Here is a 16806-nt window from a genome sequence, read left to right as displayed (position 1 = left end):
TCCCAGAAGGGGTATTCCACAACACAGAAAAGCCATCTTAGACTCGCTTCTTGAGCACATTCGGGAAGCATTGCTCCACTAGTTCCCCCTGTTTAACCCTTGCGTCCTCACATCTACCCTTTACTTCCCCACCTCGTACCACATCGCGTCTTAGCCCTCTCCTGACTGCGCCCATAGGCCATTTATCATCGCTGACTGTGCCATCAAGAAATTAAATTTAGTGCGGAGAATTATGTTCCACAGTCTCATGAATAGCCGAAGAGCTCAAGTTTCGGTTTCAACACTGGTTGGAGCTTCATCACTAGCCGGTGGGCTGTTCAAAATAGTCCTGGGAACCGTGGTTGCACTTGTCTAACATGGCTAACTGCTTGCATCAGTCTTCGTAACAAAGATGGCATTATTTACACAATTCAACTCTATTATGGCTCTAAATGATGTTATAGGCGTAGCTTAACAGATGGTTGTCGGTAAGCGCCACTATAATTTCCAATGCAGTTTTTAGCCTGTGTGCATCTTTTAAGTTCCCAACAAGGCAGACAGATATGCTAAATATGAAGGAACTGCAATCAAGGCTATGACAAAACCAAGGTAGAACACAAAGAAAGCAATCTGCTGGGGACGTCAGGTGTACTATTTGTGCTTCACCAATATAAGCATCCCTTCGTTGAAAAGCATACGTGTTAGAAGGCTAACTCTCCGACGAACCAATAATAGACAACATCAGTTAGAGTACACAAACTTGCAGAAGTATGGTCACCAATCGTCCCGGATTTTGCGGGACCGTTCCCACTTTTCATTAAGCGTCCCGAGTCTCGCATCGTCACTGTTGCGACAGCTATATGTTCCGAATTGGGTCCAGACCGTCCAGTTAAAAATTTTATCCGATCCAATGCACGCCCAACAATGCGCGTCCCGCTGGAAAGCACGAATCGCACAAATGAGTGCTGCGGTGGCTAGTATTGGCTCTGAGAGGCTTTAGTCACTTTAACATGCAAGCCATGGCAAACCAGAAATTAGAGCAACACTGGTGCCGGGCAGCGCCTGTTATCATGATTACTGTTTGTATAGACCCCCTTGTGTCTCCCTTCTATTCCATTGTGCTACCCCCTCCACCCCCTTTTCATGAAAGTTTCTTCTCTAATTTTTTTGTGCCACGGCTAACGCATGTTTCGTCGGTTTACAAACGTATAAACCCCTTTGTGTCTCCCTTCTCCTCCAACCCCCTATCTCCCCCCCGTTCCAACATCCTTCATTGAAGAGTTGGTAACTCAATGCAGAAGTGGGTGTGGGGCACATTTTGTATATTCAGAATTTTTCTTTTAATTTGTCATTTAATTCGACAGTTCTAGAAGTTACGGCATTGATACGCCTTTTACACATACATTGTATTTTCAAGAAATATACTTTTAAAATCTGTTTTCCACATTATACCAACATCTGTCTCTTTTAAAGGGATACTACAACGAAACTTCGGCGCTCATTTTTTGGTCTATATGTGTTCAAAAGAGCAGTATCACATGGAACGTACCAATATCTTGCTAAAAAAGTCTCGAAAAGGAATTTTAAAACGAATTAAACGATTAGCAAAGAGCACCTGGTGGATGTCGCTAACGCCTCGTTTGTAACGCTCGTATAGGAACCTTGACAGCTAGTGACGGAGGTTGTCTCGTCTCCGGCCACGACGAGAGAAGGGGGGAAGGAGGAACTCCCCTCTTCCCGAGAATCCCTTTTGTGCGTCGCAGAAGTCGCTATTGTCCCCCTAAAAGATTATAGAAGATTAACCCGTCACTCAAAATTCGTACGAAAGCAGCCGCTTCGGTGGCTGGAACAACTAGGCCATCCTCTCGACGTCAGCCTCGCCTAGCTTTGCTCGTCTTGAGACGACCTACGTCACGATTGCGTTGGATGTCACGTGCTCTAAGCTGGGCCTTCTCCGAGCGCTTGCCAGAGTAGGCCGTTTATAACGAAAAATACAGCCACCAGGATCAAAATACAAACGTGCGATTGTCATTTACGAATATTGTGGATCATATTCAACCTATTTTTGAACACGACGGGAATATTTCAAATTTCGTTGAAGTATCCCTTTAAAAGAACAACTAAATTGGCCGCATTTCGATGCATCATATCGCTCCATACGCAAATTAGTTAGGAAAATAAAAGCATTTGCATGGATCCTTTAAAAATTGCTACTTTCCCCATTGGCAAGGAAAGAGTTAAACGTGAAGCCGCACCCTAAAGCTTAATAAGCAATGTTAATCTAACCTAAAGACTGTCGAAGCTTGGGTATGTATGGAAAGGGTCTCGAGTTAGAAAATTGAGAGGAACCTCCCATTAAAAGTTGGCAGACACTACCATTTTACAGGCAGGAATGAAATTGCTACTTTAGATGTTTTGGCTGCTGCTTCACATGCCCGGTTTACGCGCAGCAGACCCAGAATCAAATCTCAAGAGCACCGCGGCACCAGGCAATGTTCTTCCAGCATTTGGCAATATCGACAGCAGATTTCCTACCACAGTCACCAGGCGATTTTTTGGACTTCGCAGGGACCGAGACAACGTCCGAATAATAGAGGAGTCCGAAAAATCAGTAGATTAAAAAACTTGCCTTTATTATGTTAAAGCGGGCTTAAGAAAAGCTGTCAATAGTGCCTTGCTTCAGGTTACGCCCGCGCGTGCTTACAGCCACTTTCTATTAGCTTGAGAATCACTCCAATCTTTTCTAGAGCATTGGTCGAGTACTTCCCGCACTTCTTAGCGAAACTCTGCAGCAGCAGGAGAAAAGATGGGGCCATTATGTCCGAGCCAGCGCAGTACGAAAACGCAATTCACCGAAACGAGATGAGAGGTGCAAGACCACAACTGCAGAATGGCAAATAAACAAAGCAGAATGGTAACAATGTTGATAATAATGATGCGCAGCTAGAGAAAAAAAAAAGTTGCAGCATGCATCACCTAGCGGTAGGACTTGGTAGTACTCAAGTAGCGCTGCTAAACCAAGCCAATCCATGTGCAGCCAACATTTAACCTAAAATGCCACCTTTACGTTGGTGTTTTCCACTGATCGCTGGCAAAACGATTTTGACCGAAAAAATCAAACTTTCAGACTTCAAGCTGTGCGAAACATTGGTTGCGAATATGCACCATTTCTATTGGGTAGGTAACGGTTTCTTTGTTAGGTCCAAAATATTGGTTGGCAACTGCACAACTACAATGGCAACGGATGTCATTTTCAATGGCGGCAAGAGCCCATAACAGCCATCGCAGCAACAAAAAAAGAATGTCTTGCCCCTTGGCACAGTCAGCTATACTCCGTTCACCCCTAAGCTGCCAGTGTAATGGAAGCTACATACTTGTTGGACCAGTCCTACGTCTATCTTTGGCCACACGCCCCATCTATACCCGTGTGCAGACAGCGAGGTCAGGTGAGTAAAGGGAGGCAGTTGTTTGGTAGGGCAAGGGCATAGCTTTGACCGCACTGTCAGCTTAGGGGTGAACGGAGTACAGAGCTGAGCTAGAGGTAGGCCTCTGGCCCGACTCGCCAATGCCAGGTCGTGGTGCGCGTTGACAAGAAATTCATTTGTTTAATTATTCTTGAGTTGTCTCCTTGTTGCTGCAGTTTATTTAGGTATAACTGCGCCACTGACGCCACCTGCGCCACGCGCAAAAACAGGCCCGGCTCAGATTTAATTACACCAAACCATTTTCCAGTGAACTGGCAGTTGCCACATGAGGTTGTGGTTTCGTTCCAGTTCGGGTTCAACGTCGAATGTTTGATTCCAGTTTGATCAAAAGCAACGGTTTTGACCTGGTTCTCGGTTTGGGTTTGACTCAAAAGCCTGACAAGTGCCATCACCTCAGACTTTGTCAATCTTCAGGCAAGTGTGTTGACCAGAACGTCAACAAACACGTCTTTCACAGACTTGGTGCGTTGCTGCTTGCTTCCAAGCAACGGGAATATCGAGGCAGTTATTGGACGGACCTGCTGTAGCTGCAACTGCTGCGAGCTACAGAGTGGGTTTCGCAAAGCATAATCTTTGAGTAACAAAAAACTAAACAAAACTAAACTAGGCTAAACAAAAACAAACTGTCTGTTGGTTTCAGAAACTACTTGCAGAAAAGAGTCAAAATGAACAGACAGCTTTAGTATTGCATTTTGACTTCTCGCATACGTAACACACGAAGAGTTTGAATCTTTCAGTACAGTTGAATCTCGTTAATTTAAACTCAAGGGGGACCGAGAATTTGTTTGAATAAAGCAAAGTTTGAAGTACTGTGATTTTCCTCCCACAAAGATGCATAGGATGGGACCTGCATGTTAGTTTGAATTATCTGAAAGTTTGAATAAGAGAGTTTGAATTAACGAGAGTCGACAACGACCGTGTCAGCGAGGAGCTTAAAATAGAGTCGATGTTGTGTGCCGTGAATTGCAAAAGGTAAATGCTTAGTGCACCATCTGTTAAATGAAATGCAAGGTACTTAAATGCTCGAGCAAGGAAAGTGGCTATTACTATCAGTGACAATCGAGTCAAACCAATAAGGTTATGACCAACTTTTGCTTGAGCACCCCTTGTATTCAAACAACCATAAAAGCTGTGGAATAGACGAAATGGGGCTAGCGAGCCTGTTCGGTCGTCAGTGCCTTTCCTGTCACAAACTGAAGATCCCTAGAGGCACCTTGCCATTTGGCAAAGTCCTTCAGGGCGTCGCACGCAAGAATTTCAAGTAAAAGTTAGAGGTCGTAGCCAATCGTGAAGCAAAGGCCCACAACACCCCCTGCCTTGGGCGCCGCCACAACTCTTGCTACGCAGAGCGGTCCCCCCGTCGAGCGGTCCCCCCTGTCGAGCAGCCTCGTGCACCGCAAGGCGTATGCAATGCATGCAAAGTGCTTTGAATGCCATATGTAATCTTTCCAAAATAGCAGGTGCATACAGCATGTGAAGCTGGCCTTGTGTTCGGCACATGCGCAGTGTGGACCTGCAATTTCTCCGCACGTGCAAAGCGGCAGCTTTATGACACACTAAAACTTTCTAGTGAGTGTTCTTCGGACAAAGGAAAAAACAAGAGGAAAGATCAGCAGCGTCTCCAGCTGACAATTAACACCAAAATGCTCCGATTCCCGCCCAGAATAGCTTATACTCCATCCGACGTTTGACGAGTAAACCCACCTGAAAGGCCGTCACTATCCACTTCTTACTCCATATCCTTATGACTGCACGGGCAATGCAGTCATGAGCAGATGCACAACCAGAAGTCTAAACTTGCAAGGTCAGGATTGGCTGTCACAATTCAGGCCCCACAAAAGCTCAGCCCATTATCAACTGAGACCAGTTTCGGATTGCTCACCTGCAGGGCACTGGGTAGTACAGGTCCACTCATCTCCACCATGTGCATCTCACGATTGTCCTGCTTCACCCAGCCCTGGCGAACCTGACAAACAAAGTGACAATATAATACCAAAGTCAATACAAATACAAAACATCAGCCTGATATGATGATCCAGGGATTAGAAAGAGCTGAAGGCCCGCAAGCTGTTAAACTCAAAAGCAAGGCAAACTAACGTTTTACAGTCTGAAACCAGATTTTTGAAAGTGTTTAAGACAGCAACATAAGTAGGCCAATGTTACAGAAGAAAACAGACACTGTTAATTAGGGCTTGTCCTTGCCCAATAGACACTGCCTGAGCCTGGCCCAAACCCAACAGTTTTTTTAGACATGAGCATAAGCCTTTAAAATTTGCAACTCGTGTTTTTCCTTACATTGCACGATCCATCGAACATTCAAAAAAAGGCAGAGCCTGTTTGTCAAATGCACATGCATTCTTCGTAGGCAAATTAGAAGTTAAGAAAGTGTGGCCTTGTCTGCTAGAATATAACGACATTGTCAAATGCTCTCAATCAGAAATATAGCCTTTGCAGTACGAGTGCTAGCCTGGGACCTTTAGCGTCCATCACGCTGCAGTGAAATGCTCATCCAGGTCCAAACGGATTGAACTGATTGGTAAGAGGACAATTTGTTGCATCGGATCGTCATTGACCAATTAAAGAAGGTCACTTCAACTTTTGTACCCAGACAGAAAAACAATTAAACACAGAACATGTTAGCTGAACAATTCATAGAGGCACCTACAATTCACGGAGGCATAGAAACGCTGGGAGAGGGATGACCAAGTGTGTTGCAGGGTCATAGGTGCACAATCACCAGACAAAAATAATGAAAGAATGTAGACAGGAGACTAGACAACCATGTCCTCTACTCCACATTCTTTTTGTAACAAGTCGACCACCATAAAATAAGCAAGCTAGGCCTTAACCCATTGCATACTATATTTTTTTTCTCATAAAACATTCCACTTTTTTTTTTTTTTTTTTAAATCCGCAAATTTGTTTTAGATGTTTGTTGCTCTCACTATTGAAGAGGTCACAAAAAGGAAATGTATCTGCCGGATATTGATTTTGTTATATTCATTAAACCACAGACGTTGATTCTGAAGAATTACGGACATATATTTTGTTTAAATTTTATAAATTGTGTTTAAAAATTATGTATTCTGGACTGTTCGAAATGACCATGCGACACTCCGGGGCAGCATGAACAACAAAGCGTCATTTCATTCATTTAATTTATTATACCCTTATATCACCCTCAGGGGGCTTTACATACAGGGGGACAAATATCAATATTTATCGAAACTTGCAAAGAAAACACATGAAAAAAGGTTTAGGTTAGATTCTACATTGTGAGGAGCGACTAGTGTGGCTCGGAATGTGCTGGGCTCTTCTATGGACCTTTTTCGAGTAACAAGCGCTGTCTGGGGAGTTGTCTGCAAACTACAATAGAAGATCAGCCCAACATGCCTTTGCCTGCCATAACACATTGGCGTCGTGCCGTTGTATCGGTTTTCAATGCTTTTTATACCCCATACTACCGATACTAAAAAACAAGGCATCAAAATAGACTAAATAAGCGTGAAGATAGATGCTGACAATGTTGCTATTGCCATTTTCGCGAGGCATCGCATCCCGGTGTCTTGTGAAAATGGCGACAGTGGGAGAGTACGCATGTGCAGAAGCTTACTGGAATAAAATTCATTGTTACAATGTTATCGGGGAGTGAATACCAGTCCGTAATCAACAGTATTGGGGAGTTACTTCCAGTCCGTAGTCAATCAGTCCGTATGGGGGAAAATTTGAAGATGTTAGTCCTGGGAGTGGTGACGTGAAGTTTCTGTGTGTTGCCTGTGCGTGATGAGATGTAACTGGCGGCTCTGCAATACTTGTCTTTTTTGGATGGTGAGTGATAGTACAAATGATGAAGGGCAATCAAATGTGACATCTTCTGACGGTCTGCAAGAAGTGAAAGCTTAAGTTGCTGTTTTAGTGCTGTAATGCTTGTGCGAGTGTAGTTAAAAAGTATAAAGCGAGTAGCTCGGTTTGATATGGCTTCTAGCTTATCGGTAAGCTATGACTGATGCGGACTCCAGACGACAGATGCATATTCAAGCTTGGGCCAAATGAGGGATGAATATGCGTTAGTTTTGCGTCCCGTGTGGACCCCGAGATATTTATATGCAGGAACCTTTTCAGTTGACATATTGAAAATGGTGTAGGTGAACTGTGTTGATGTATGTGTGGTATTAAAGTTGAGATATTGTGTTTTGGAAACATTAATTTTCACCTGCCACTCTTCGCACCATGTTTCAAGACATATCAGGTCGTTCTGCAAAAAGCGCACAGTAATCCAGCCTTTCTATTTTCTGACAGATTACGCAGTCGTCAGCATATAATCTAATTGTGGACCGAATACAAGTTGACAAGTTATTTATATATATAAAAAACACCAACAGACCTAGCACGGTTCCCTGAGGCACATCCAATTTGACATTTTGTTGTGGTGAATCTTCATCGATATAATGAACGCTTAGTATACGGTGAAGAACAAAAGTTGAAATCCACTCAATTACAAAAGGGTCTATTTTCAATGAGCGGATCTTTAACATGAGACGGTGATGAGGCACTTTGTCGAATGCTTTCTCGAAATCTATAAAGATGGCGTGCATTTCTGTGCGGGAGTGCAGGTTTTCATGTATGTTATTAGTGAACTCAAAAAGATTCGTTTTGCAAGAGCGGGACCTTCATAAACTGTGCTGGTTTGCAAAGAAGTACTTCTGCATGCATAAGTGGTTCATTGTTTGAAAATGCTACATGTTCAACTAGTTTACTGGGTACGCTTGGCAAAGATATTGGTCTATAGTTAGAGAATTCATTCTTCGAACCACTTTTATAGATTGGGATTACTTCAGCATACTTCCAGTCGTCCAATATTTCACCGGAGTCTAGCAATTGTTGAAAAATCAAGTAAAGAAGAGATAAACACTCATTTTCACAAAGTTTAAGAAGCTTCAGTGTCATTTTGCCAGGCCCTGGTGCCGAGTTTGAAGGTAGGTCGTCAATCAGTTTCATAATGCCAGATGCGTAGAAGGTTAAAGGGGCCACTTCTTCGTAAAAATTAAAGTCTAGATCAAAGTCTGGAAGGGGAAACAGGTCCTTTGAAAAAATGTTGTTGAAATACCAACCGAACTGTTCACACATCTCAGCAGTGCCCATCTCATTTCCGGACGCATCAGTGAAAGGGAAATTGGGTTAACAGCGGTCCAGAACTTTTTGGGGCTGGTCCTCATAATTTTAGCAAGATCCTCAGTAAAAAATGTCGTTTTTGCATCCTTTATTTCGAGTTTAGATGTTCGCTCACATTGGTTGTATCTTTTCCATGCGTCTGCAGATCGAGAAAGCTTGGCAGTCCTGTAGAGGCGCCGTTTTTTATTCAGTAGCCTCTTTAACCGTGCTGAAAACCAAGGTTTTTCAACGCACGGGTGAGTGCTAATTTTGGGAATGTATAAATTAGCTAGGTCACACAATAGATATTTAAGAAACTCCTATCTATGTAAAAGGGTCGAACGGATATTCAACTTTATTTATCCTTCAAGTAATAAATTGGGAGTGATAAAAATGATTGCGATACAGTTTCGGTTTCAAACACTTTTAGGCCTCAGTCACTTGGTAGCCGTTGTAACCATGCCCCTCAACCCGCAACGGCTCATATTTGTTGCGGGATGCAGTTAAATTAAAGTGAAGCAATATAACTTTATAATCCCAAAAGGATTTAAACTCAGGGCTTCGTAAAGCCATTCACGCAAATAAACTCTCGACTACTGGCGCATTCGTTTTGGATCGTTTTGTTTTGCGGGTGTAGTCATAGGACGGTGTAGTTTCCCACAATCGGCTTTAGGGGCACGAGTATTCCATTTCTTTTTCTTCTACTACAATCTTCTTCATCAGTAACTTAACATGCCACTCTTCAAGGCTATTCACTTAGGCTCATATTTCCAGCCTGCTCATCCTTGACCTACAAGCAGATCAGCAACTTTCCGGTCGAAGCGAGAACATATTTGCAGCTCATCACTTGACGATTGTATCAGAATGCGGCTTGACCGGTCGAAGTTGCATACGATTCCCTCAAACTCTCATCTGTAGCGCGACGACATACGGTAGCACGAACATCATGCGATGTCGGCGTACAGCTATAAACCTAAAAGCCGACTGTTGCGTAATAGACGACAATAGGGCTCAATAACGCCGGCCACCTTACAAGTACAGTAGAACCTCGTCAATGCAAACTCAGCTTATTCAAAATCCCGGATAACTCGCAAAATTTCCACAGTCCCGTAATTTCTCACAAAAATTACCGGATAATACGAGCAATCCGTGCATGCCAACCCAGTTAATTCACCAGTTTGGTCTCCCAAGTTCACATTTCAGTTGCTAGGTGGCACCATTGGCAACCCAATTTGACAGTAAAAACCAACATGGCGCAAGTCTTTGCTGTTTCGTGTGCGGTTTGCCGGTCCATACACTAAGCAATCCCTTCGCCTCCTCGAGCTTGAGCTGGCTTAGTAACATGCGCGAGCGTGGGTCTTGATCAGTAGTCTTTCTACCCTGCCACTGCGGTTAAGCTGTTTATAGCGGCGCAGTTTCCTTTGCGAATTGGATTCCCGCATGTGGTTTTCTCGACAGAAGATGCCGAAGTATAAATCTTCAACCTCGCATCAGAAAGTTTGTCTCGTCAAGGAAGCAGACAAGTAAACACATTAAAAAAAAATGACCACATCTCCATGCAGTGAATGATGTTGATTAGGGCGAAGCTCTGGTGGTGCTGATGATACTGATTTTGTTCATAGGTAGTGCTGATGGTGCCAATTTTTTTTTATTGCTCATAGGTAGTGCTGAGTTCCGGGTTGCATTGGTATGGAATGTGTGGTATGGAACATGGTTATATACGCATTTGAGCATTTGACCGCAGCGCCCTCTCCTGTATAGACGTTGAGCTGCGACATGCAACGTTTCATCCATGACATCTCCAGCTCTTGAGTTACTACCACATCTCAGAGTCCCCTACTCGTCCCGCAGTCGCGGCCGGGTGGTTAAGGCGATGGACTAGAAATCCATTGGGGTCTACCCGCACAGGCTCGTATTCTGTCGACTGCGCAGACATTTTTTCTTTAAGAAGACAGATGGGATGGAAATCGATGTGAGCACAGACGCCGGATGGAGAAGGCTAGACCTTAAGGAGCTTCGCCCCTAAAACCAAGCTCGCGGAAAAGCGCAAGGTGGCCATCTCCACGGTCAGCACCAACCTCAAGAACGAGGCGGAGATTTGAGACAAACAGCCAGACACGCTCGTCGAAGTGATCATTGATTCGGTTCTTAATGTACCCAGACATGGAAGCTGCCTCGATTACCCGGCTCATGAATGCCACTGCAGCTCGCCTTCCCATCGACGGCACAATCTTACGGGAGAAGGCCAACAATTTAGCATTGCAACTTGGTCACAAAGAATTTAAGTGTAGCACCGGATGGTTCTCCTGCTTTGAGGAATGGAACAACTTATTGCTCCTGACGATGTGTAGAAAAAGCGGCATCACAAACAAGACTGTTGCTGGAGATCAGATAAACACCCCCTTGGCACCGCTACTTAGCAAGTATGGTGCAGATGATGTCTACAATTTGACGAAGCGGCCCCGTTTTTAAAACACTTCCAACAAAGATGTCTACAACGAAGGACGAAAACAGCCCAAAAAACAAGATCACGGTCTTGTTCGGGGCGATTATGACATGTGAACACAAGATAGCCCTTCTGGTCCTAGGAAAAGCGAAGAAACCGCGGTGCTTCGAGAATGCTTAGCTTCGCACAGTCAATGAACTCGTATACCGATGCTACGAAAACGCCCGCGTCGCCGCAGCAATCTTCGAAGAGTGTGCGCGACTCCACGATCGCAAGTTTGCAGCGGCGGAACGAAAAGACAACTCAACGAGATTGAGCTGCCTGTAATGTTGCAGAAGAAGTCAAGGATGAAGCTGTAAGAGAGCAAAGCTTCATAGACGCCAAAGAGATTCCCACACCGAGCTGGATGAAACAAGGATGGGAGGACGTCAATATAAACAAGAATTTGGACACAAGAAAAAGCGGCGAGGTGCGGGCGCAGATCAAAGATTTCAGACTACTCTGATCTTCCGGGAAGAACAAATCAATTGACTTGCGACCTGCAGCTAACCACGACGTGACCAATACACGTGAAGCAATATCCATTACCATTGTCAGTTCCAAGAGGTGGTTGAGGAAGAGATCTCCCAAGATGCTGGCACTAGGCATAATTGAGAGATGCACCTCCTCACACGACGCACCAGTGGTAATCATGAAGAAGGATGGGACAAATAGGTATTACATTGACTACAGGAGGTTGAACGACGTCAACAAGCCTGATGTGGAACCTATACCGAGGATCGACGTCACATTTGCTAAACGGGGCAGAAACAATTTTCAGGATGTATAGCATATTATCTTGAAATTCCCCGACTTTTCCAGGTTTCCCAGACAATCTCAGGTGAAATTCCCAGACCACTGTAGAGGCGGATAAATATATAAGACAACTACAACACAAGGCATTGAGCAATTGAGCACTGTGAGTCATTTTGCACGGGCTTAATCCAACGTGCATATTCCAAAATATTCGGGACAGTCCAGCCGGGATTAAACGAGCACTTTCTCGCCGCCGACATCGTCAGTGAAGAGGCCACTTCCGGAAACACGATGAAAACACGACGCTCAACCACACACACCAATAACTGAATGGCAGCACGGCGGCAGATGCACACTTTCGGATACTTTCGGCTTAAGGCTTGGATTGGATTGGGGTCTGCGGCTTTGCCATTTGTTACTAAATCTAGTAGCTCTAACTGGATCTACTCTAGTGTCGTGGCCTCAATCCAATCCAAGGCTTGGACTGGATTTATCGGCTGTTCACTTTCGATTGGGTAGCACACTCTACACCGGGTGAGCAGAGCCTGCGCTCTGCTCTAAGCAGAATTTGTTGCCCATTTTTTCTGCCCCCAAGTCCTCAAGTCTTTCCTCAGGCCATTCTATGGCGTTTCCGGCTCATTTTGCCTGACTGGGCTCGCTTTTTGACAATATCCCTGACAATTCCCCGATTTTTCCCAGTAATTAAAATTTCCCTGACAATTCCCGGTTTTCCTGGTCGCTAGACACCCTGAATTTTTCCCTAAGCTGGATGTGGCCAAGGGTTACTGGCAAACACCCATGGAGGAAAGTGCCAAAGAAAAGACGGTGTTCTGGTCAACGAGTGGACTCTACCAGTTTAACTTTATGCCCTTTGGATTAAAGACTGCTTCAGCTACATGCACAAAGCTAATGCAAAAGTTGCCCGACGGGATCCCAGACGCGCATCGTTACATTGATATTCTAGTGGCGACAAGTTTGTGGGGGGCACACATGGAGACACTAGGATGTATTTTTCGACACCTAAGAGAGGCCAACATCACCATCAAGCCAAAGAAGTTTGAGATAGAACATTCAAGGAGATCAGCTTCTTAGGACGCGAAATTGGCCAAAGGAAGATATCGCCAGATCCTAAAATTGTAGAAAGAATTTCAAGACGTTCCAAGACCACGAACGAAGAGGCAAGTCAGATCGTTCCTTAAACGTGCAGGATTCTACAAAGAGTTTGTAGAGGACTATGCTTGTCTCACCGCACCTCTAGTGGAGTTAGCTAAGAAGGGAGCCCAGAATGAGGTTGAATGGGGACCGGAGCAAGAAGCTAAAGCAGCTAAAGAGCAGATTGGGGCAGCCTCCCATCTTGATAGCACCAAACCCAGAGAAGGAATTTGTGCTGAGGATGGATGTTTCCGACGTAAGCGCGGGAGCAGTATTGCTTCAAAAACGAGACAGCACGCTACATCCTGTAGTGTATGCGAGCAGGAAGCTCACCAATGCAGAAAGGATGGTACAAGTGACACTTGCGGTTAATAGCCAAGCGGACAAACTTCATGGCAAATTGCCAGACAATTCTGTTGTATACAAAAAAAAAAATGTTCTAGCATCACAATCGTTTAACGATACTCCAAATTTTCAGATGTCAGACGCCTGCGTTCAAGGCGCCCTTCGTCGGATAGTTGAATGCCTACCATGTGGACACTTGTATAGTCGCTCCTAGAACGAAGTGATATACCGTTCGTCAGGCCGATAAACTTGACGATCTTCCAGAGCCTTTTACACTCTTGAGCACTTCTCCCTCGGTGCACACAAGTGGACGAGCTGCTCCTCGCCTACGCCTCTGGTCACATGACTTCTCCCGTAGACTGATCAACGTCAAGAGGGTCGCTCCTCCTCTCCCACCCGTCAAGCAATCAGTGTTGAGCCTCACGGCCATGCTTTTATCCAGGTTTCACTTTTATCTGGGCCTCAAGCCTAGCCAAAGAATGTTTCACATTAAAATTTGAGATGGCTGCGATACTCTAATCCACAAGCGGAGCATACACGGTTACTCTATAGCTGGGGTTGCCAAGCTGCGGCTCCCGAGCTGCCTGTGGCTCTTCCCGTGTTAAAGTTCAGCTCGCGGCTGCTTCGCCTACTACCTAACCCCCGCCCCATCTTTTTCGCCTCCGTCCCAGTCACACGAGCACTTCCCCAAAAAGGGAAGGGAAACGCGTTTTAAATCGAAAGACAGGTTGCGGTTCGGTAGTGTCGTGCTACTGCTACCTTACGCACAGTTGGACTGCTGCCCCCCCCCCCCCCCCCCCCCCCCCCCCGCCGCGGCTCTTAGAGGTTTGGTGGTTTTGCTTGCGGCTCTTAGGCCGGGTCAGCCTGGCCACCTCTGCTCTAGAGCAATTGTGGCAGCCCGAAAACGACCCGTAGTTGGGCTTTTCGGTCTGCAAAAGACAGCCCGAGTGATGCTCGCGATTAATATCCGAGCGGATAAAATAACCTAAAGGCATGATCACCTTGAGGGACCTGAGGGTGGCCCCGTGGAAGGCAACGGGGGCCAGCAGGGTGGGGGGCACTCCTGCCAGGGGGCCCGTGGGGCAAACACAGGCCCGGCTGTTCAGCAGGAAGTTGAACAGGGCCTGGCTGTTCTCACGCTCCACGAACACCAGCGACCGAGGACGCCTATCCTCCCGGCTCTCCTCCTCCCTTCGCACCCCCCGCAAAGTCAAGGAAAGCACACGAGGGTTACGGAAGAAACTCGCGGCAAATGCGTCGACTCGCGAGAGGAAAATTCGGGACTTTGCGTCCAAAATTAACGACAGGACTAAAGGAACACCGGCACCTTTCTAAGAATAATTAATATGTGGCCATTGATTGTTTGATTATGATGTCAAGACACAACCAAAAATTTTGTTTGCTTAGGTCACAGATTTGCAGAGAAAAAGACTGCCAAACCAAAACCAAAGGACCAGTGCGGGGTTGTACGGGTGTCGTGGGAAACTTCTTGAGGCCTCGTGCTTCAATTTTATTAAAATGAAAATATTCTGTGTCTTAGGGGTCATAAAAATTATAGCTATTAAATTTTACTACACATACATTTAAAAGGACATTCACATTCATTGCAACATTGGTTGGTCGGGCCCCGCCATTTCGTCGTCCAGCCAGCGGTATGTCTGCATATTGAGAATGACCATTTTTTTTATCAACGTATTTGCAGCTAAATGTGTACCTTAGATGACCTGCAGCTTCAAAAATATTTCTGCTTCTGTGTCGTCACTGCATACGATAGAGGAAAAGAGATTGAGGTCAGTCTGAACACCTGATTCTCAACAGACGGTTTTCATGAAAAAACAAGACCGATTTCGAGCAGCAAGTACTTCTTTCGAGGCAGTTCAGTTTTCACAGAACTCGGTAAAAATCTCAGCAAGAATATTTACCTAGTCATTGGCATTGTCCCCGAGTTGTGCGCTGACAAAGAATTGAAAACGGTCGTTTCTGCAGTCACAAGGTGGGCATACGACACGTCCTGAGAGAGGTCCTGACATAAAAGCACACTTGCTTTTTACAATAACGAACAGCGACCTCCACCTGATTAAAAAAAAAAATCTAATAAATTTACTTGTTTTCGTTTTTGGGGGATTTTTAGACAATGAGCAATGTCCTTTCCACAGGCACCTCATTTATTGTATGTTTCATGAAGCACCAGAAAATGCAGAGGGTTTCTACTCGGGCCTAATAATTGTGTCTTGCACTCATGTCTAGACAGCGGGATATTGGTGATCCCTAGTGGGCATGTGGGGTCTCTGCTGTGAATGAGAAATTCAGCCAGTGCAGCACCACAGCTGGCCTGAAGTGTTTCCCTTTAGAGGGTCACAGCCACACATATACAAACGGCGCTGATCACACATTTCGTCGGTCCTAACATAAGGTAGACCAATCTTACTTTGTACGAACACGAACGTCAAATATTGCTGGTTTTTATCTGTTAATTGCTGTATTCGTAACTTACGTATCTATAATTGCTGTATTCATACCGTGCTTCGCCGTGCGGCGTAAAGACCAACACATTTGGCAGGCCTTGAAAAATTTAAATTCCAAACGTGCATACCTGAAATTGGGCATGTGAACATAGTTTTGCAAAAAGTTTTATGTTTATTTTTTTATAACTCAAATCGGAGGTAGTGAAATATCAAAAATAAAGCAAATTTGGAGGCCGTGCATTTCTTATGTCCTATACTGGGCTGTTTGTCGTCAGCACACTAATTTACGAGCTCCCTCCCGGGTGGCTCTCTGAATAGAAAAATGGAACCAACAATAGAGGCTAGCTAGGAACCAACAGTAGAGGCTGGCAATGAGCGAGATAGTAGCGATAATAAATACCTTTAACGAATAATATGGACAATGACCACCTCGAAACAAGCTCAAGCACCAGTGTGCAGGCGACGGACGTCTGGTATAGGGCATAGGCAATGCATGGTCGCCGTTTTTGTTGTATGTTTTATATTTTACCAACCCTGATAGGAGCTCTGAAAAAAAAATAGACAAACTGCTTGCGAAACTATGTTCACGTGACAAATTTCAAGTATGCATGTTTAGAATTCGAATTTTGCGAAGGTAGAATTCATGCAGATCGAAACGAGCTGGGGTGTTACTTTAGCTTCGAAACTTTGAAGACAGATAAGCATGCATTCACGGAAAGCAGTATTAAGCCTAGAACTAGTGCCCGCCACAGTGCTGAATGGTGGATAAAAGGGCCAGCATGTCTTGGCGCACACTCCCGATCTTAGCATTCATGCCCTTCACAATGCCGCATGAAGGGGAGAGCTCGAAGATGCCTATGACCACCTAGCGGTTTCTGATGTGTAAACAAGGACTCGGAATACAAGACGTCTAGTGCCAGACAAAGTCAACGAAACCACAGAAACGTGAAACCCCAAACCAAGCATGCGCACCTAGCTGATGACAAGG

At 45.1% G+C, this 16806-nt stretch overlaps 1 protein-coding gene across 2 annotated transcripts in view; it reads right to left on the bottom strand.

The window, feature by feature from the left end:
* The window catches only part of LOC8041494 (protein downstream neighbor of Son), a 46327-nt gene that overhangs the window by 2813 nt on the left and 26708 nt on the right, over window positions 1-16806 (bottom strand). For both annotated transcript variants that reach the window (XM_029977036.3, XM_042292062.1), the window contains exons 10-11: window positions 14355-14544; window positions 5347-5430 (exon numbers count right to left, since the gene is read on the bottom strand). In XM_029977036.3, the coding sequence (XP_029832896.3) occupies window positions 5347-5430; window positions 14355-14544 (274 nt within the window). The remainder of the gene's footprint in view (window positions 1-5346; window positions 5431-14354; window positions 14545-16806) is intronic.

The sequence above is a fragment of the Ixodes scapularis genome, unplaced genomic scaffold (assembly GCF_016920785.2).
Source record: "Ixodes scapularis isolate PalLabHiFi unplaced genomic scaffold, ASM1692078v2 PGA_scaffold2__306_contigs__length_199485367, whole genome shotgun sequence".
Lineage (NCBI taxonomy): Eukaryota > Metazoa > Arthropoda > Arachnida > Ixodida > Ixodidae > Ixodes > Ixodes scapularis.
Note: the sequence above shows the minus strand (reverse complement) of the source record. Positions and strands in the feature narration are given on the sequence as shown.